The 21348-nt window shown below is 46.3% G+C and overlaps 1 protein-coding gene across 10 annotated transcripts in view; it reads right to left on the reverse strand.

The window, feature by feature from the left end:
- Positions 1-21348, reverse strand: part of LOC138582670 (protocadherin alpha-C2-like) — a 935357-nt gene that overhangs the window by 545048 nt on the left and 368961 nt on the right. Inside the window, exon 1 of one of the 10 annotated variants that reach the window (XM_069654194.1) lies at positions 11325-13856. The exons of 8 other annotated variants lie outside the window; for them this stretch is intronic. In XM_069654194.1, the coding sequence (XP_069510295.1) occupies positions 11325-13856 (2532 nt within the window). Of the gene's footprint in view, positions 1-4681; positions 7236-11324; positions 13857-21348 lie in introns of those variants that run through there. One more of the 10 variants, XM_069654197.1, reaches the window with a different exon arrangement.

The raw sequence follows: 21348 nt of genomic DNA on the forward strand, positions 1-21348 counted from the left end.
ATCAACTCTAGCTGGGAGTATAAAAGCAGCAGCCAGAAACAGCATGTGGAGCAAGATGGGGATGCTGAAGGGTGCCAAGACAACAGAGGGAGACCATTGTTGCCAGAGAAAACATGGAAGGCCTGGAGGAGGAAATACTGACACTGGACTGGTGAGCACAGAGGAGGCTGCAGCGAAGAGTGGAAGCTGTGCTTCCAGGAAGCCTGAACCAGGGGCAGCTGGAGTTACATGGTAGCACCCACATCAGAGCTCCTCCCCTGCGCCAAACCAGAGAGCTCAGGCATTGGATGGGCAGGTGGTAGGACCCTGACTTCAGGCAGAAGATCCCCCTTTTGGTCCTGCTGCTCCCAAACTACGAAAATGCCAAGAAAGGATGAGCAAAATATCCAGAAGTGCATTATGGGGCTTGAGGTACAAAACTTTAGACTTTGAAAATTGAGAGGGGTCTGAGCCTGACTGGGAGGGCGGGAGGTGAGGGGGGGAAGACCCTCGTGCAAACATTGATGAGAGAGAACCGTGAGAACATTTGGGGAGTAAGGCGAGGAGCGACGCAAAAGGCACAGAGGAGCAAAACTTCCATGGTGGCAGCAGTATCGCAAAAGAGTGGTGGCAGACCCGAACGCGGCAGTGAGAGGGGAGATTGCCTTTTCCCTGCTGTATGGTAATCAACTATCTCCGAATTGTCGGTGAACATCACAAGCAAAACCTAGCAGGAATACTGAGTGAAGGTTCGAAATCTGTGCTCGATTTCCAGGGCCCTCCTGCACGTCTGCTCGAGGGATAAAGCAGCTTTGTGTAACTAGTGAGTCGGAGGGAACTGTCAGATACCGGTGTGCTTTGAAGCGAAGGCTGCGAGTGGCAAGATTGTTGCAACATGAACAGCGTTTTGAAATGCCCATATTGAGAGATGCGAGTGGAGGCTAAGTGGCAAGAGGGAGTTGCAGAGGTACAGAAAAAGACCGAAGGATAAGCTACTGCAGAGTTGTCTGGCACCTGGGGTGCCCAGTTGAAGGTCTCTGACAGAGCGTTTGAGTGAAAGTGAAAGTGCAGAATTGAATGAACTAAATTCAAAGTGGTCATGCAAAGGTTAAAGCAAATCCCTTTTGCACAACAAATCCCTTTTGCACAATCAAAAGGCTTCGATCTTCTTATTGACCATTAAGCTGAAGAGGCTTACGCCCGATCGAAGGAAGCCTTTACTTGTGAGACATTTGTAAGAAAGTACATGGACCTCAGCCCGGTTGAGGGAAGTCCACGTCAAAAGGGAACGAGACAGGTCTGAGCCCGATGGAGGGGGACCTGAAGTATTTGTAGTATGTAAAGTTAAATCATGTGAACTGTACAGCAGGTTGTTTCCAAGTGGAAGGACTCTTGGTCGAAACTGAAAGAGACTTTGCTTAGGAAGACCCTGTCTTGCGTACAGGACTGCTTCTATGTGCAATGAGTTTATAGTGTACTCCAAGCTTGACTCCTGTTCCACCTTGACCCGTGATGAAACATGGGGAAAGAAAGCTATTGTTCAGTGGTCCTGAACTACCGAGCCCCTTGGACCTTTTCATTTTGTTATACACGTCATCATCCCACACCCTTTTGTTATATAGAGTAAGGTTTGGCAATAGTTTTTTTTTAGTATAGGCAATCTTTTATTTTGACACAACGTGACTAGGACAGCGTTTTCTTTATTTTGATGGTCGTAGCTTGCTCCCATCGTTAGTAATTAGGTCCAAAATAGGCGTTTTTTAACCCATGCAAAGTTCAGTAAAAACCATTGAATATTATTCCTTGTGTCTGTCGTGCTTCTGATACCATGCCTTCCTTACACCATGCATCTGCATTTATTGAGACCATAACTAATGTTTAGCTTTTTCTCTTTGACTGGCCACAGAACTGCAGATTAGTACAACTACTCATTCTCCACTAGTAGAAAGAACCCATCTAGATCCTTAACTTTTGTATTTTCAATAGAAACAACTTTTGTGTGCACTGATGCCAGTTTCTAGGTGCAAGCTAAATGATACAACTAATAGATGCTACTTTCTTTTTTATAATTAAGATGTCTTAATTTATTTGATTGTAATATTTTACAATGTAACTTTCATCGAATTATAAATCTTTATCAGTGCATCTTCTCAGAAAGGTGCTGTTATTTTTCTGTTTATTTTGCAAAGGTTATGCCACGTGCTTGATTTTATTTGATATTATAAATAGCATTGATGTCAACTCAAGCTACTGGATAAATTACTGAACACAATTTCTCTTCAGCCATCTTCAACTCTCTCTGCCTTCACATAACTGTGCATTTTAATGCTTCGATGACAACAGCAAAGCACTTAAAATATGTGTGATCTCCAAATGCCACTACAGATCATGTTCCTGGCCACACAACAGAACCGCAATCATTGTTAAACTGTGCTGTTCTTACATCAACAAAACATTGGGTTAAGTTTTGTGAATTAAGGAAAATAAAAATGGGTGGATCGCAATCTCTTAAATTGAGCATAAAAACAGCAGAATTGTTTCAAGACAAATATTTTTGTTGGGTTTTAGACATTTCCCAATAAGATAAAGAAGTAAAAGTGAAGAAGGAATCAGAACAACAGAAAGAGACAAAATGATATGAGTGGAAGACTCAGGATCTTCAACATTGATCCCAGCTTTGGCACTTCTTTCAGATGGCTTTGTACGCTTGAATTTGCCTGAATCAAAAGTGAATTGATTTCACCTGAAAAAAAGGGTGAATATCAGAATATCATTAAATGAAACCAAAATCAGATCAAAGCATATGAAATGGAAACTAAAAAATGTGACAACGGTCTCGGCCCAGTCGAGCAAACTATGCTTAGCTAAGCTAGCCATTTGAATTGACAATTGAAACTTTCAAATCATTTCAACGCCAAACGAATTGAATCATTTGAACCGATTCGAATACCTAGGGTCTTAATAGGTTTAAATCAGCTACAAGCCTGCTCCTCCACCCCTGAACAGCAACGATGAAGACATGAAAATCCACTCTAAATGCAATAACCTGCAAGTCATTGTTGGACCAGAATCAATGGAAGACGTCTAAGAAGTGAACGATAGAAAGATTGGTTTACATATGAAAACTGCTTTGATCAACACAGTTATCCATGTAATTTCCCAATATTTTAGAAGAAGTGATAGCAATGATGCTGTTCTCATCTAAGAACGCCATCAGAACAGAAGGAACGGGGCAATAAATCAAGGCTGTATATGCTTTTATATCATTTGTGTCATATTCACTGGCTTGTAAACTTTTTTGAATGCACCTGTTGGCAAATCACCTGGTGATAACATTCTCATGAACAATGTTGCACTGATTAAAGGACCCGTGAATCACACAGAAGGCAGACACTTGACCACATCCACACCGACACCTATGAGAAACAGAAGGCCCATAACTGACCACTTTGTGCCATTGAAACCACTGCCAGACACTTCGGACATGAACAATCTGATATAGCCAGGCAACCCTGGGAAAACACCCAAACAAGATATGCACTTCTCAAGGAGTTTAATCTTTTGATCATCCCAACTTGAATGTTCATGCAGACTTGAACTAAATTACTCCAACCCTGAAATGTAGGAGTTGGAAAAGGCCCAAAGCATGACCATCTTGTTCCATCTACCTGAGCACAGTATGTGCTACAAAGAATAGCCTCCCTGAGTGCAAATGTCCATTTATCTGTAACAAACATTTGTCTGTAACAAGCGCCACCATGCCCCCGTTCTGTTGCGCACGCTACAAATCCGAATAAATAAATAAATGAGGTCAACCAACGTGGATGTTTCACCTACAACCCTACAACAAAGACCACTGGTGGTGCCAGGAAGATGGCAAACTTTGGGCTACATGTAAACCGCCTAATGAAACTTAAAAATGTTTAAGTCAATACTTCCCAGAATTTGCTATAATTCTATTCAATCCTGGATTTTTTCAAATCATGTCTTCATTGTTTCATTGGATTAAAAAATATTGTTATTTCTGAGTTCAACCGACATTATACTCCAAGACGAAAGATGCTTACACACACTATTTGCATATAACAAACTAAGTATTTCCAGTGTTGTGTTGTATCAAAATAGTTGCATTTTCAGAACATGCTTCATGATTTATAACTCGATTCATAGTGGTTTGTATAAACTTTTTTCAGCAGGTTGGATATAAATATATTATTTACTACCATTTTCATTCTATCTATGACAATAAAAAAACAAAGCCATATTGACGTTCACAACGGGAAAGGGTATATCAACACACTGGGTACATGAAATATTGCAAATATCTCAATTAAAAGTAATTGCAAGTAAACATGTGTTTCCTCAGGCAGGACGTTTAACAGAGGGTTTATTATTATAGTTATATGAGCACACACACAAATTCTTTGCATCTGTTTTCTCTCTCTCTATATATATATATATATCCACACACACACACACACACACGTATATATGTATTTGATAGTATATGATAGATACCTATTCGTCCATACTTTGTGCTTTCCTATGGTGCTCTAACAATCACAGACCGGAAATTAACTACAAAAATGCATATTTCCCATTTTACACTTGAATAGACAAATTAAACTAGCGAATCACATGAGTACACAAAGTCTAATTTAAATCCTTCCATAAAACATCAAAGAAAGGTAATTACTCTTACCTCTCTTTGGACCTTCATCACATGGTCCATTCCAAGAAGGTTCTGCACGAGGACAGCAGTATACCCGCGTTTATCATTATCCCCATTGACTTGCATACCGGCATTCAGATGTTCAGCTTTAAGGTCATTTTGCAAAGATTCCACTGTTGAATACAAGTTATACTGCTGATTTGTGCTATAGGACCAGTTCCCGGTAACATTCTGGCGTACTTCTGGCTTCCCACATTCCTCAGTGCTTCTTTTGGCTTTCAGAATTCTGGAAGCCACGCAGAACATAACCACGAGCAAGAAAATGCTTAAGATGGAAGCTATTGAGATAATTAGATAAACGTTCAGGTTAGTGAGGGCGGCATCAGCCTTGGACTCATGTCTCTGATCAGAGATACTTTCCTGGTGACTGTCTGCCAGAGAAATAACAAGGGTTGCTGTTGTTGATAGAGGTGGTTTGCCATTGTCCATAACCAGGAAAATAAGTTGGTGCTCATCTCCGTCACTGTCTGAAAAGGGTCGGTTAGTTCGAATTTCTCCAGTGTGGAGACCAATTCTGAAAAGTGTTGTCTTTGAGGGTTCTTTTAGTGCGTAGGAAAGCCATGCATTATACCCAGAATCCGCATCCACGGCTCTTATTTTACATACTAGGTGCCCGACATTCGATGATCGTGGGACCAGGTTTGCAGGAAATTTTTCGCTGTCTAAATGGGGCGATAAAATGATGGGAGAATTGTCATTTTGATCTTCAATAAACAGTGTGACGTTGGTGCTACTTTTTAGAGAATGTGTCCCAGAATCCTTTGCTTCCACCAAAAACTGTATTGCTTGTATTTTTTCATAATCAAATGACTGTAGAGCAAAAACGTTACCAGTTTCAGAGTGAACAGACAACAGGTTGGAGACAGAAATGCCTCCCACGATGGTTCCCAAGAGTGAATATCTGACTTGGCCATTTTCTTGTAAATCGAGGTCTGTTGCAGAAACTTGAAAAATTGGAGAGCTTGGCAAATTGTTTTCCCGACACGTAGCTGTATAATGCGACTCTGAAAATGTAGGCATGTTATCGTTCACGTCAGAAACCAAAATCACAATAGAAGTAACAGAGGACAGAGGCGGGAAGCCGCCATCTTTTGCGAGAATAGTGAGATTATACTCAGAGACGGCTTCCCGGTCCAGCGAATTCTTGAGGACCAAAGAATAGTAACTCTCAAACTTTGACTCAATCTGGAAGGGAGAGGATGCCGGAACTTCACACTGCACCTGCCCATTCACCCCTGAGTCCCTATCGGTCACTGTAAACAATGCTACTGCAGACCCCGGCTTGGCGTCCTCCATAACTGGACTGGAAACAGAGGTTACCCTAATTTCTGGCGCGTTATCATTGACATCGATGATTTCTACGAGTACATTGCAGTGTCCGCTCATCGCCAACTGTCCTTTGTCCTGAGCTTGAACATGGATTTCATACATATTTGATTCTTCAAAGTCCATCTGCCCACGAACTCGAATTTCCCCATTCTCAGGGTTGATACTAAATAGTTCTTTCAAATGTAAAGAATCCAGGGTAGTGAATGAATAGTAAATGTTGCCGTTTTGTCCGTCGTCCATGTCAGTAGCATTGAGCTGGATGACCAATGTGCCAACGGGGGCGTTTTCCACCAGCGTCACCCTGTACACTGCTTTATCAAATACTGGAAAGTTGTCATTCACATCCTGGACCTCGATGAGAATTTGCACAGTTCCGGATCTTTCCGGAGTCCCTCCGTCAACTGCGGTGAGGGTCAAGTGGACTTCAGAAAGTTGCTCCCGGTCAAGTGCTTTGCTCAAGACCATCTGCACAGACTTAACTTCTTTATCTTTGGCACTTTCAGTGTCGATTGTAAAAAAATCGTTGGTACTGAGAAAGTAGGAGCGCAAAGAGTTTGTACCAACGTCAGGGTCAACAGCGCCCTCCAGTGGGAAACGTGCCCCAGGGGCTGTTGATTCAGAAATAGATATACGTCTTTCAGTCACTGGGAAAATGGGCGCGTTGTCATTGACGTCGACTACGTTCACCTGCACTCGGTACAGCTCCAGAGGATTGTCCATCACAGCCTCTAAATTGATCACACACGACGCGCTTTTGCCACACAGTTGTTCTCGGTCTATTTTCCGCTTTATAAAAACAATGCCGCTCTCTAAATTGATGTCGAAATACTGAATGGGGGTGTCGGAACTCAGCCTAAATCTACGACTGTGCAGGTTGCCTACGTCTACTCCCAGATCGGAAGCCACGTTCCCCACCTGCGCACCCTCCCCTAGTTCTTCCAAAACAGAGTAACGGACCTGCCCGCCCGCCGTGCCTGCCAGGCAGAGGAGTATCAGCACCGGTGCAGTCCGCCATTGCGGGGTCCGGCGGCGGTTTGGGGAACACATACCTGGTGCCAGGACGTTCATTTTAAAAACGGGGTCCCTTAGTCCTGCGAGCTGCTGCAGTGCCTCCGTCGAGACGTATGAAATGCCATCGCCTTTGTAACATCCACAGCACTGCCCTCCAGCCTCTCAGATGAAAATGCCGTATTGGCAGATACACTGCAGCGTGGCATAAGAACAACGGCAATCCCTGTCCAGCCAAGCACGGCTCTCAATGTGATGGGGGTTTGATGTGGCGCACTGGCGGTCTAGGGCGCCACCTTGCGTTCAATCAGGGATACAATAAGCATTCCATGTGGGAAGAGACTGGCAGCCCCAAAGAGCAGCACATGTCTTTCTCTGAAAACAAAACTGTTATCTAAATATCTAGGCTCAGGGTCGACAAAAACACAACTTGATCCAAGATGTTATTGTTCTGGGGCGTGTTAAAATATCAACTGATCTAGAAGTTACCTTTTGCGCTGACATTAAAGGAAAACCAGAGGATTTGACTGTGGTATTATGTACAACCCACATGCGAAACGCCGGCTGTACGTTGTCTTTTAATTGGGCTTTCAGAGACCAGTCGCTCGCAGGCAACTCCACGGAAGGGGGTGCGGAAGTGCTCTGTCGCCACCTCCCCTGGCTTTGAGTGTTTTCATAAGAACGAGTCAAGGGGGCGCACCGCACGTCGTCACTTTTGAAGGGAAAGCGCTCCAAGGCGCCTTGACGAGAAGAAAGAGGAGTCAAGCAATTGCCTGTGGCATCTATGCCGGGTGGCTGCTGAGACGCACATCTGTCTCCGCCACATGTGCAGTGCTTTCAGTAAACTCTTCTGCGATACATCCGGAATTGAAGTTTGCTTTGAAATGAACCATTTTCCAGTAACTAACACACCCGCCCGGCAGTCCGTCTTCAGCACAATACTTGCTTTTCCAAAGGGCCATCTCAAACGCCAAAGGAACCATCAATCACGCTGCTCCCAAAACGTTGTGCGGCAATGTAGCGCCACCACGTGGCCAGAACCCCCACAGTGTCACGACAGGAGCAGGCGTTAAGAGGGGCTTGCTGTTAGTGCTTCCTGTAGCGGGAGAGCAGGTTTCATCCACAAGTACCATCGACGCCGGCGTTCGTTCAATCACTTCCACGATCCTTCAGCTGCAACCGTCTCAGTCACATGCTACAGCATGTATATTCCTGGTACCTCACTTCATTTCTCCTCAGTGCAGTGAGATAACACATACAACTCATTAGCATTCCGTTGGGCACAGAGAGTTGGTACAGCCTAGGCTGGCATGAACTATTAGCTGTTTTAAGACCCGAGAGGTGGATGGAATTCTGTCCATATTCTAGGGTGACCGGATTTTCATGAAAAACCGGGACAGGTCACGGCTTCTCTGCAAAGTGGTGGCAGGATTCCCGGGAAATGTCGGTGTGAATGGTTGGGAGCATCGGTGATGAAGGAGGGCCAGTGAGGGAGGGAGGCTGGGAGGGAGGGAGGGCTCACGGCAGGTCAGCACTGGAACACTTATCAGGGTGTCAGGGATGTAGCAAGCATTCTCAGCAGCAGCTGCAGAGCCACTGCAGCCAATCAGTGCCCATGAGCTGCAGCCCAGGTGCAAACTGATCCAGATGATGATACAGTGGGTCCAGGGATCTTTTGTGGTGCAGGAAGCAGAGCAGAGGGAACAATCCTGCTAAAATCCTGCTGGAGTTTGAAATGCCACAAGAGGAAGCGAGAAGGCGCCTCGGCACTTTAAAGCTGGAATTCCTCCCGGGAATCTTGGCAGGCCGGTATTGTCCTATTTGGCCGCATCTTTTTGACCTCATTCGGTAGGTCAAACGGTACACTTTAAAAAATAGTTGTGGGGTGGTGTAAGGGAATAGATTGAGGTGGAGGGGAGACGGAGGAGGTGTGGGGGTCTCCCCCTGCATTGGGGAGGATTGTGGGGGTCTCCCCCTGCAGTAGGTCAAAAAAATTAGCTCAAATGGGCAGTAGGTCAAGTTTTTTAGGTCAAACAACCCTTATCCGGCAGGCCAATCATAATCCCCTGTGACGTCAGGAGCACTCTGGTCTAATGGGGCAACCCGTGACAAGCAGGAAGGGCAATGCAGAAGGAATTGCGAGCACGCACACAACCTCAAACTCAAGTGCGCATGGTCACACAGCGATCCACAAGCCTCTTGCCCAAAGCACTGGGACAGGGCGTTCCATTCCCCAAAAACCAGGGCAGAGTTTTTAAGTTTAAAAAGTCGCTGGAAGCCCTGCCAGAGGGAGCAGTACTGGGACAGTCCCATAAAGACCGGGACATCTGGTCACGTTACTATTGGATAAAATCAGACCGTACTTATTTTGCCTTCTATTAATGTCATCTGGAGCTCTTATTTTGAAGCAGCGATTCCAAAGACTGGTCGCTCACCAGTCGACATTCACACACCCACTGTTTTCACTCCGAAGAACGGAACCATTCTCTTGCTTAGGGCTGCAAGGATTTGCTTCTTAGGTAATGTATCTTTTCTACTGGCGGGGCATCAAAGGTGATACAGAAAGCGTTTGCTTGGTTACGATTCAGCAACCTTCAAACAAAGAAGACTATACAAAAGGGGCCCCTGCATGCAGGTATCCCAGCCTTCAGCTAAAGTACTACGTTGACAATATTTGATAGAAAATAGCTATGGAAACCCGGCCATACTTCACAAGTGAAGGGTTGGTTCGTATTTCTAAGATATGTTGTCTTGCACAGTTTAGCAAAAGAGATCCGGCCCTACAGCTAAACTGCAATCAATTTGGACATGTTGACACTGCATTAGAAGATACATACAATCCTCTCACGCGGGCTGCCAGTATTATTATAAGGCCCTAGGCATCTTCACACAGATGGGCCGTAGCCTGGAACGCTGAGGTGAGATGGCCGGACTGCCGCCTCCACCTTGAGCCCCCTAGAGGAACTCTACTTGAAATCTCAGAGATTGAGCTGTGTGCAGTGTTAGGAATCCTGACAGGGGTAACGTGCCCCGTGTCTGCGTCCTAAAGAAGCAGAGGGGGCACGCGGCAACTCCTCTGTGCAAAGACAAGACCATGCAGGCACACAATGGGCCGCTGATGCTGCAGGAGGATGCTCCTGACGGGGACGGCTAAACCTTTGCAACAGGGGGATGCAGAAAGCCGACTCCCACATGAGAGCTCCATACAGATGGTTCCAACAAGTGAAGCGACTGTGTGATAACTCTTTGCAACACACGCGAGGAAGTCAACCATATGAGGGACAGGAGAGCAGGCTGGACACAACTAATCGAACTGTGTTCCCGTGCCGCCATGGGCATGAATGAAAAGAACCTTTCTGCGGTCTGCACCAGCCTACAAGCAGCACACCACAGCTACAGTTACAAGGACATCTACACAAACTATCCGAGTCTTACACATGAACAACAAATACAAACAATTGAGACAATAAGTCAACACAGGGAAAAAAATACTTTTCAAAGAAATGTCCAAAGATCTGAAAATAGGGAAAGACCTTTCTAGCGATATACACAGTGAAAAGTAACCCCTTGTGTCCAAGGTAGACTGCTTCATGGTTAACTAGTCGATCACTCGGCCCAGCTTTCTACAAAGATAATTGTCAGATAAAGTTGACTATTTTAGGTACCCTCTTTACCACCAACAGAGGAAATCTCTAAAAATACTAATAAATATAGGAAGGTGTAATTTAGGTGAATATGAACATCTGAATAGTGTGTAGCTTATAAAACGCATGCACGGTGATATCAAGATACCCCTGGGAAAACTGATTTTTAAAAGTATTGGGTTTTTTGAAAAAAACAAATCTCCTTAAAGAGTAGGATGTGATCAATGTCTGCTAAAGGTATTTCTCCAATAGAATATATTTTTTAAAAGCCTTCTTTTTCAAAAGATGTGATATTATAATAAAATTGGATCATTTAAAGCACACATTTCAAAGTGTGCAGGCAATAGCAGCAAGCATGGTCGCAGAAATCCCACAGGATGCAACACTGACACTGTTTATTCAATAAAAAGACCCAGAACATGAAAGCCATTCAGAAGTAGTGTGCACATGTGTCATACAAAAGAAGTGCACTTTCCTGCACATATAACAACCACAAACTAATATAGATAATTTCTAAATTAAGTTTTTGGAAATTTTACAACCAGTTCAGAAGGCGCATCCAATAATTAGCTTCAATGGTCAACAAAGCGTTGTATGTCCATACCCCCATATGTCCTATGCATTTCTCTTACCTCAAAGGGTGCCTGGGTGGAATGTCCTTCTGTGCTGCTGTATCCCTGGAGCAGGTCTCCAACCACCCCTCCATTGGCTGAGCCCGGATCCATCAGCCTCGACTTGCGGATGGTGAGGTTGCATTCCGAGGACTGTGTCGTCAAGTACAGGTTATACTGCTGCCCTTGCGACTGGACCAACGACCAGTTTCCTACACCATCCGGGCAGAAGTCTGCCTTCTCGGTTCTTCCGCTCTCATTTCTACCTTTGATGTAATGTAAAGCAGTGAAAAGTATTATGCAGAATATAAAAATACTTGAGATGAAAGCTATGGAGATAATTAAGTAAGAATTCAAGTTGGTGCGGTAGTTGTCGTTCTTGTCCACGTGCCTGTAATCTGACTTTACCTGCGGGTTTGTTTCTGAAAGATACAGGGTAAGCGTTGCTGTTGTGGAACGGGGCGGCGTCCCATGGTCCTTCACCTGAATGAGAAGTTCATACCTTTCCAGGTAACTGTCGCCCAGTGGCTGCTTGAGGCAGATTTCTCCTGTATAAAGACCAATCCTGAAACGGGATGTGACTTCGGATCCCAGGAGCTCGTAGGACAGCCAGGCATTGCGTCCAGAATCTGCATCTATGGCTCGCACTTTCGTCACCATGTAGCCTGCACCCGCGGACTGCGGCACTAGTAACTCATCTGAGGAGTCGCTGCTTATGGACGATGTATGGAATATAGTGGGTGGGTTGTCATTTTGGTCTTGAACAAACACTGTGACATTGGCCTTCCCACTCAGGGGTGGAGACCCATAATCCCTTGCTTCTACCTGAAACTGCAACACCTGGAGTTTCTCAAAATCGAAAGGTTGGAGGGCAGAAATCACCCCAGTCTCTGTGTGAAGAGAGAACAGGCTGAGAACTGACCGGCCATCAATGCTGTTTTCTAACAGAGAATATCTAATGCGAGCATTATCGCCTGCATCGGGGTCTAGAGCCGAGACCTGGAGAATGCGCGAACCTGCCACATTATTTTCCAGAATACTGGTTACATAAGATAGCTCTGAGAAGGCGGGAGGGTTGTCATTTACATCAGACACCACAACCACAATGTTTTTCATGGCAGACAGTGAGGGAGAGCCGCCATCAGTGGCAAGAAGAGTGATATTGTACACTGAAACTAGCTCGCGGTCTAGAGGCTCCTTAACAACCAGTGAGTAATAGTTTGAGTATTTAGATACTATCACAAAGGGAAGATTTTTGGGAATGCTGCAATGAACCTCCCCGTTCACCCCAGAATCCTTATCAGTGACTGTGAACAGGGCAACGACTCGTCCAGGCTGCGCGTCCTCCTTCACGGGACTGGAAAGGGAAGTCACTTCTATTTCCGGGGCATTGTCGTTAATATCAACAAGTTCCACCAGAACTTTGCAATGAGATGTCATGGACAGAGATCCCCTGTCCTCCGCTTGCACTTGCAGTTCATAAACAGGTGATCTTTCAAAATCCAGCATCCCTGTTACTCTAATGTCCCCGCTGTCGGCATCAATGGAGAATAACTGCACAATATTAGAATGTGCGCGACTGCTTAAGGAATACACAATGTCCCCATTTGCACCCTCGTCTAAATCGGTAGCATTCACTTTGAGAAGTATTTGATCAACTGGAATATTTTCTGGTACTCTAACCCTGTACACGGATTGATCAAAAACAGGTGGGTTATCATTGGCATCCTGAACATAAATCAGAATTTCAGCTGTTCCTGATCGCCTTGGGTTCCCGCCATCCACAGCTGTGATAGTCACGTGGTATTGCGCCTGCTGCTCCCGGTCTAGAACTCTAGTCAGTATCAGGTCCACAGAGCTCTTGTATTCGTTCCCTTGTGCCTCCAGGCTAAAGACGTCACTGTTGCTGAGGTGGTACGTGCACTGTGCGTTTACCCCAAAGTCGGCATCAGAGGCTCCTTCTAGCGGAAAATGAATCCCAGCCGGTGTTGGCTCAGGGATTGTAATGTGTCTTTCGGCCGTCGGGAAAACCGGCGCGTTGTCATTAATATCCACAATTTCTACCTCCAGGCGGTGGAATTCCAAAGGGTTGTCCATCAGAACCTCCAAATCCATCACACAGGCGGAGACCGAGCCACATACAGCTTCCCGGTCTATTATTTCTTTAGTCAGTAAAGCCCCCGTCCTTAAATTTACCTCAAAATATTGTGTTGCAGTTTTGCAATTCATCCGGAAGGTGCGTCTGTGTAAATCTCCCAGGTCCACACCCAGGTCGCGCGCCACATTCCCCACGGCCGTGCCTGCTTCCGACTCCTCCAGCACCGAGTACCGAACGGGCCCCGCAGCTTCTCCTCTGCAGCAAAGAAGCAAACCGGAAAATACAAAAATCCCCGGGAGAATCCAGAGCTTGGCTGCAAAACCCATGCCAGGGAGCAGGAGGCCCGGCCAGCGTCCTCTGCTCCAAGGGGTGCCCAAATGCCCTCCTGCTGTCACCCAGGTCTGAAGCCCTCTCCCGAAAGCAGCGCCGGAGCCTCCTCCTCCCGCGGCTCCCATCAGAATACAGGCTCCCCGCAACCACGGCCAGACAAAGGGCTGCACGCCGCTCCTTGCGTTTAGCGGTGGACAGCGCCACCGTGTGTCTGGAATTAGCAAACCACATAAATGCCGGCAAGAGTACTTTAAAAGCTTAAAGTGACGTGCCTTCAACGTGACTTATAATTCCCAATAATTGTGACTCTATTAACTGCAGACATTACGTGAACAGTTGATATTCGTTAGATGGTTTTATTGAGGTTTGTGAACGGTGTGTTCAGCGTAGTTTTCACATTGCTACCCCTATGTTTTGGCAGCCAGTACATTCAAAGATGCAAGATTTAGAGGGCCTCCAGAGAGCCTTTGGCACTTGCATTTGGAAGGCACTGGTCTCTACATGTCTGCCTCCTTATTAACGCTGAAGTGCAAGTTTCGTTTTAGAAAGAGGGCCTCCCTCCAACACCCATTCTATTCTGAACCCATGCTGTTACCCTCTTGAATCGGCGCCACCAGTATCCTAAGGAAAGGAATTACAAATCCCCCAAATAACTCTGTGCTAGAGCCACGCTTCCTAAGATCGGCGCAGTGGCTTTCTGCCATTTTTAGGCCCCGTGCGTCAGTACAGATGCAAACCAGTGCCACCCCGGCTGCGAGGGACATGACTGGACTAAACCGGATGGCAGAACTGCATTTCAGACGCATTTATTTCTTGGGGTGCAGCGAGTGACCTACGGGTACCTGTTGCAAAATATTACAATGCAATGGCAATGCTAAAGCCGACACTGGGTGTGACTGTGGCCGCCCACTGTGTGCGTTCAGAGAAGGCCGCTGGGGACCGGGGGAAGGAGCACTTTGCTTGCGGGGTCTGTGTCATCCAGGTCAGATTAGTCCTCTCGGGTGGACTCGCCCATGTGCATATGGTGGGCGGCCCCTTCCTCAATCACAGAGACCCGCTGAAAAATGAGTGCCACCTCCAGGGCGTGGGGAGTGACTCGGAAGGTTAGAAACATTGGGCTCGCGCGTTCTCATCACATTTAAGGGAAGTGTAAAAGGGACATCGCACGCAGATAACCAAACCTTCTAAACCCATCCAGATATCATGAAACAGAGGGACGTTCTATAATCCTATTCATTCGTGTTTGGTGGTGAGGCAGGCGAGTGCACCCCCCGCACCCACAACAAATCTAGGATTAGAACACGGAAAACAATGGATAAATCCTGTGAGCAAATCAGCACCCAGGCGACATTCTCCGCTGTGGTCGTGGATCCCAAAGGCTCTACGGACTCCAACACTCACGCGGGGTGTAATTAGCTGTCTACTGTAGTCGTATGTAGCTGGTAGGTGGTGAGGTCACATGCAAGGTGTCATAGTGGAATGTTATGTGTGTACCCGTATGAGTGTTCCAGACAGTTACATATGGGGCTGGCAATGGTGTGGATGGCCAGTGGTCTATGCCTTGTGGTTACTTACCTGTGACTCTACCCCTGTATGTGTAGCAGGCATTAAGGCTACTTACATTAGACAGGATTTGATGTCTTCTGTAATCCGAGGAACCCACAACATTTTGGAGACAATGTGATCTCAGGTGGTCTCTATAATAGAGGAACAGTACACGGGACAGTGCCGGTAGGTGCGTGCATGCCATTGTGTGCGGCAACCGCGCTCGCATGGGGACAATGTGCAGAGAAGTGCAGTTGAACCGGGGTATCCGACCCAGCCCTTTAAAATGATCCAGCAATACTTAGAGACAGATGGAGATGCAGAATATACTCAAACATCAATAATCAAAACTGACTCAGGAAGTTGGCAAAGTGCGACTTTTTTAATATCAATTATCTAAAACAGGGAGTTAGAAGGAACATCAACACGTTCGCTCGATCTTCACACTCAATGCAACACAGCAGGTTATATACTAAAAACTTGGCATTATTCACGTCAATCTATGTTGCAAACTACAAAAGCCTACTTGGGATGGAGATAGGCTTACAGCGAACATCTAGGTATGCGTTCCATACTTGTCAGGGAAGGTGATTGGGTGTCTAACATCAGGTGGGGCAACTAAGCCCTCCTCTAGTGCAGGTTTCTACGAACGACATCAAATACACAAAGTCCCATTGGTTATACAAACTATAGGGCTCTCTATTATGTGTCCCTCTATAATTGCTTGGCACCCTTGTACCCCTCTGCAATATTCCACCTACGCAAGCAGCAAGCAGGCTGGCACACCGATGCTGGTGGGCTGGTCATAACCATAGCTTCCCACCAATGTAGCCCTGGCATCCATCATCATTCTTGCAGTCTACTAGTTAATTAAGGCTTTGAACTCGGCCTTGGAAATGTTCTCTGTGCTGGAGAAGATGAGGGAGTATAGCATACTCCGTCCTCTTGGTTTTGATACAGCTCATCATAGTGTCTATTATCATCTGACCACGTGACTGTAGACCATGTTTTCGATTCTTACTGCATTTAAAATACATACTCTGATGTCTTCAATGTTCTTGCCTCTTGTTTAAGACAGAAGGTTTGTTCTTTTCACACGCTCTGTAATTGTTTATACACACATCCAGGCTCACGGTGGCCTTGACTTCTTGGTGTTGATCCAACCAAGCCTTTCTTGGATTTACCTCCATGGTTACATTTTCCGATTTCTAACTGCGACACACTGAAAAAGTCTTTCCCATCAAAGGGTCCGGCTCTGCTAAAGTGCGTTGTGGAATCATCCAGAGTCCTTACATTACCTATGTATATACGTTGGCACATCGCCGCAATCTATTGACTACATAGCTAGCCTTTAAGAATACTTTGTCTACTTGCATTACTGCATCTGTACAATTATGAAATGACTCGATATCTTCTTCATTATTACTGTAGCATGAGCATCTTCATCCCGAGCCCAAAATGTTGCTCATCTTTACCACCTCCTCTTTAGAGCTTATAGAATATTTATGTTTTCTTGTCTCTGCATCTCTTCTGGGTGCGTCAGCTCTGCTTTTCATGACGTCACAAGTCTTCCCTTTTGCTCAGTTTTCACGCTTCCTCTGGGATTTCATTCAAATGTCATTCATTTTGTCGTGTATGCATGTATGGCCTTCTCAATGGGAATCTTACTTCCAGTTTTCTCTTTGGTATAGGTATTCTCACCGGCATTGCATGTGTCTCACATTCTGGCTCCCAACATATAGGCAACATGGGAGAGGAACTTTGGTGGGGGGGTACTTGGCTCCACCTCTACACAGTGATCAAGGAGTCCTGTGCGTCAGCGAAGGGAGCATTCTGGAGGTGGCGGGCACTGAAGGCGGCTTCAATGGACATAAAATGAAGAATCTAGTGTGTCCACTGGAGTGGGTGGCTGTGGGATGGATCTGCTCAGCGTCATCACATGTCTTGATACAGTTATAGCATCAACAAAAAGGGTGAACAAAGAGAAGGAGTTCATTTTTGGACCACATGGACAAAAAAGTGTAAGGCGAAGGCAGATCCAGATAACAGTGTCCTAAACACATTTCACTCGGATTCATGTGGGGTATGAAGCCAGGGTAGTTTGGAAGGGGGTATATCATAGAAATTGCAAGGTTTGGACCCTGATTTATGGATTCTTTTCCAGAAGATCCAGGACAGTGACAATGAACCCTAGATTTAGATATAGGGTGAGAAAGATGTCGCAGAGGCCTCTTATTTTAGGGTGTGGATTATGCTGTGACCTCATGTTTAGGGTAGTGGGGACAAGCAGTCATTGCAGTGGATATGGAGCGTGGGGTGGTCTGCATTGGATTGCGATTTGGTATACGTGGGTCCGGGCTGGTCTGCATCCATTGGGTATGGGCACGCGAGTGCAAGGTGGTCTGCTTTGGATCAGTATTGGATTTGGCTGGAGGGTTCGGTGGTATTTCGGTTTCATTTTTGGGTTTGCTTTTGTCCTCTGGGATGCCGGGCGGGTCTCAGAAATGTGGATTGTGGTGGGGCACAGTGCATGGTGGAGGGCAAGGGTGCCATGTTAGTTATTATTATTATACTTGGCTGTGGTGTACGGAAGCCAAGTTGGTTTATGCTTATTACATCATGGCCCTTGGTGCCATGTTGGTTATTAGGCATCATTGGCTATTATATGGATGTCGGGTTAGTTCAACGGTGAATAGTAATGGCTTAAGATTTATGATGTTCTTATAACGAGGAGGGGTGTAACAGTAGTTGGTGAGGAGTCGGGTTAGTGTGGATGGTGCATTTGTGAGGAATTGCGTTGGGTAGTGTATTTAGTGAGGAAGTATGTAGGCCAGAAAGTATGCTGGCAGTGTAGTCACGTGGTATGTTGGTGTGAGGTGATGCCCTCATCCACTCCGACCTCCATCTCTCATCTCCTGTGGTCACCCCGCTCTCCTGGTCTGACCACTCTCTTCTCTCCTCCCACCTGGGTCACTATGGCCTTGTGACCATAACTCCAAAAGCCCTGCCAACCTCGTTCACGAACATCCACCTGATGAAACAAGTGTCAGCAGCTGCCTTCACTTCCACCTTTATCCCCTCTTACCCTCAACTCAGACTCTACCACGACACTACTCTCAACAGTTTCCACCTGTCCATCACCACCATCCTTACCATTCATGCCCCTGTCACGAGGATCCACCTAAAACCCGCCTCAAAGCGCAACACCTGCTACAAATCTGAACTTGCAGACCTCAAACGAAAATGCAAAGCTGCGGGAACGGAAGTGGCAAACTTCAGGCCACCTCTGACAAGCTGGCCTGCCACCTGCTCCAAAGACAATACAGACTCTCCATCAGTGCCAAGAAAAGGGCCCACATCCAAGCAAGGGTTTCTGGCACATCCAACAACGGCTGAACCTTTAAAAATCTACAGACAACTAGCCAACCCTTCCACAGTCTCCTGCTCCCCTATTCCTTCACAGGCCCTCTGCAACACACTCTCCTCTCATTGCACCACCAAATCTCAGGACATCCTAAACAGCTGTGTTACTCACTCTCCCAACTCATCTCTCACCCCCTTGCCTCCCTTGGCCACTCGTCCGCCTCCTTCCTTCTTCTCCTCCTTCGCCCTTGTCATGCCCGAAGAAGTCACCAGAGTTGTCCGCTCCATGATGGTCTGTTCCAAATAGGTCTCACCTTGCTCATCCAGAACCACCAATGACAACATTGGCTCTCTTGCCCCAGAATCTTTGATCTCTGCAAACACTCCTTTGCAACTGATCGGTTCCCCTCCCCCCTCAAGCACTCCCTTGTGCACCCCCTCCTTAAAAATCCCTCCGCAGACCCCACCTGTCCAGCCAGGTATCACCCCCTTCCTGGGGAAACTGCTGGAGAAGCTGGCCCTGCCCCAAATCAACTCTCACACTGAACTTGTTGGTGGTCTTCATGACCATCAACCTGGATGGATTCCGAGCATCCAGAGGCACGGAAACTGCTCTACTGAACACCCGTGAAGAACTGCTCGCATCCCTGGATTCCAACTTCCCAGCTGTCCTAACCCTTCTTGATCTCTCCTCTGAATTTGACACTGTCAACCACTCCATCCTCATACAAAGGCTCCACAACACCCTTGGTATCTCGGAGAGGGCACTGGACTGGCTGACCCCCTTCCAAACTGACCACTCTTCCCAAGTCATCCTGGGCATCATCTCCTCTCTTGCAGACTACACCCAACTCTTTTTCAAACTTCCTTCTGACCCTCTTGCACCTTCCATCATCCCTGACTGCGTATCTGCCATCCAGTCCAGGTGCACTTCCAACAATCTCTGCCTCAATGAGAGCAAGACTGAGATCATTCCCATTGGGACCCCTACTCCCTCTTTTCTCCCTTCACTTTGGTCATCCTCTACGGGCTCTCCCCCTTCTCCCTCTTCTGAAGCCAGCAACCTTGGTGTCATTTTCGACTCCTCTCTCTCCATCCTCCCCCCACACTCAGGACATTGCAAAGAAGTCCCACTTTCAACTCTTCCTTCTCAAAGGGATTCTCCCTTTGCTCACTTTCCCCCAGAATCTCTATGTTACCGGAGCCCTGGCTCTCACTAGGCTTGACTATTGCAAATCTTACAGTTTCTGTAATTGTGTACAGGGCCCTTATGCATCTTCGGGCCCTTTACCACTCCCTCCCAATCACCTAGCTTCTGTCTTCCCCAGCCCAATCAACAGGCAAAATCTGCAGATATGTGACCAGGCCCATAGGCCACTTTATAGGGCACATAACTGCCTATATTGCCCATGGCTCTGGGCAATACATGGTTATCAAGAAACAATACGGCTTAAGCAATTCAGGAGAACAAAAGGGAAAGGTCTGCAGGTGATACTGCCGTGCACAGGTGACATTAGCGCAGCACCTGTAGTGATATCAAACATCCATGTAACAATCATTTTCATGTACAGAGAACACAGATGCAATACTACATTCAATGCACCTGAAATAAATGGACTGCACCTGAAGTAATATTGACATCTGCACGCAGTTGGCACCAGATGCCTCACCAACTATCTAAGAGTCCCTTTCCAGCCACATCACCCATGAGTCCACATTCCACATGGTGCCCTCTGCCTCCCCATTCCAATACCACATCAGCATCATCTCAGCGGAAGTAACAAGGCGGCAGCACCAAGGGACCGGGGCTCATGTATTCCTGTGTGAGCAATGTCACCAAGGAGGCTTCCGCCTCGTGCAGTATTATAAAGTGTGCACAGAAACGACAACACAAACAGAAGTAAGAGAGCAGCGATCAGCCATCCACGGCCTACTGGAGTTACTGCTGTTCTCTTGACGCCGAGTTAGGTACCAGTTGTTAAAGTTACTCTTTACAATATATATCGGTACTTTGGGTCGATTTTCTGTAATATAGCACCACTGTATCTTAAATCACCTCATGTGCATTGTCTGCTGTAAAAGATATCGTTCACTGTCATGGCTGGACACAACTAATCGAATTGTGTTCCTGGTCCAAAGTGGCCATGAATGAAAACAACCTTTCTGCGCACTGCCCCAGCCTACAAGCAGCACACCACAGCTGCAGTTACATGGAAATCTACACAATTATCCGAATCTTACACATGAACACATACAAACAATTGAGACAATAAGTCAACAGGAAAAATAAGGAAGAAAAAGACCTTTCAACGAAATGTCCGACAATCTACTAATAGGGAAACACCTTTCTTATCATAGTCTTGTTAAGTGATATACACAGTAAAAAGCACCCCCTAGCGTCCAGGGTATATTGCTAGCATGGTGAACTCAGTCGATCACTTTGCCCCGCTTTCTCTAAAGGTAACTGTCAGATAAAGTTGTGTATTTCAGGTGTCCTCTTTACCACCAAAACAGGGAATCTCTGAGAGGAGTAGTGATATGGGAAGGATTAGTGTAGGTGAACATGACACACTGGATTCTGTGTTGCTTTTGAAACACGTGCACTGTGATATCAAGGTGCCCCTGGCAACACTGATAAGAGAAAAGGATTGGGAAGTTGAGAAAAAAAGATGTCTCCCTAACGAGCAGCAAGTAAATAGTCGTGTGATC

The sequence above is a fragment of the Ambystoma mexicanum genome, chromosome 3q (assembly GCF_040938575.1).
Source record: "Ambystoma mexicanum isolate Mex_15411 chromosome 3q, UKY_AmexF1_1, whole genome shotgun sequence".
Lineage (NCBI taxonomy): Eukaryota > Metazoa > Chordata > Amphibia > Caudata > Ambystomatidae > Ambystoma > Ambystoma mexicanum.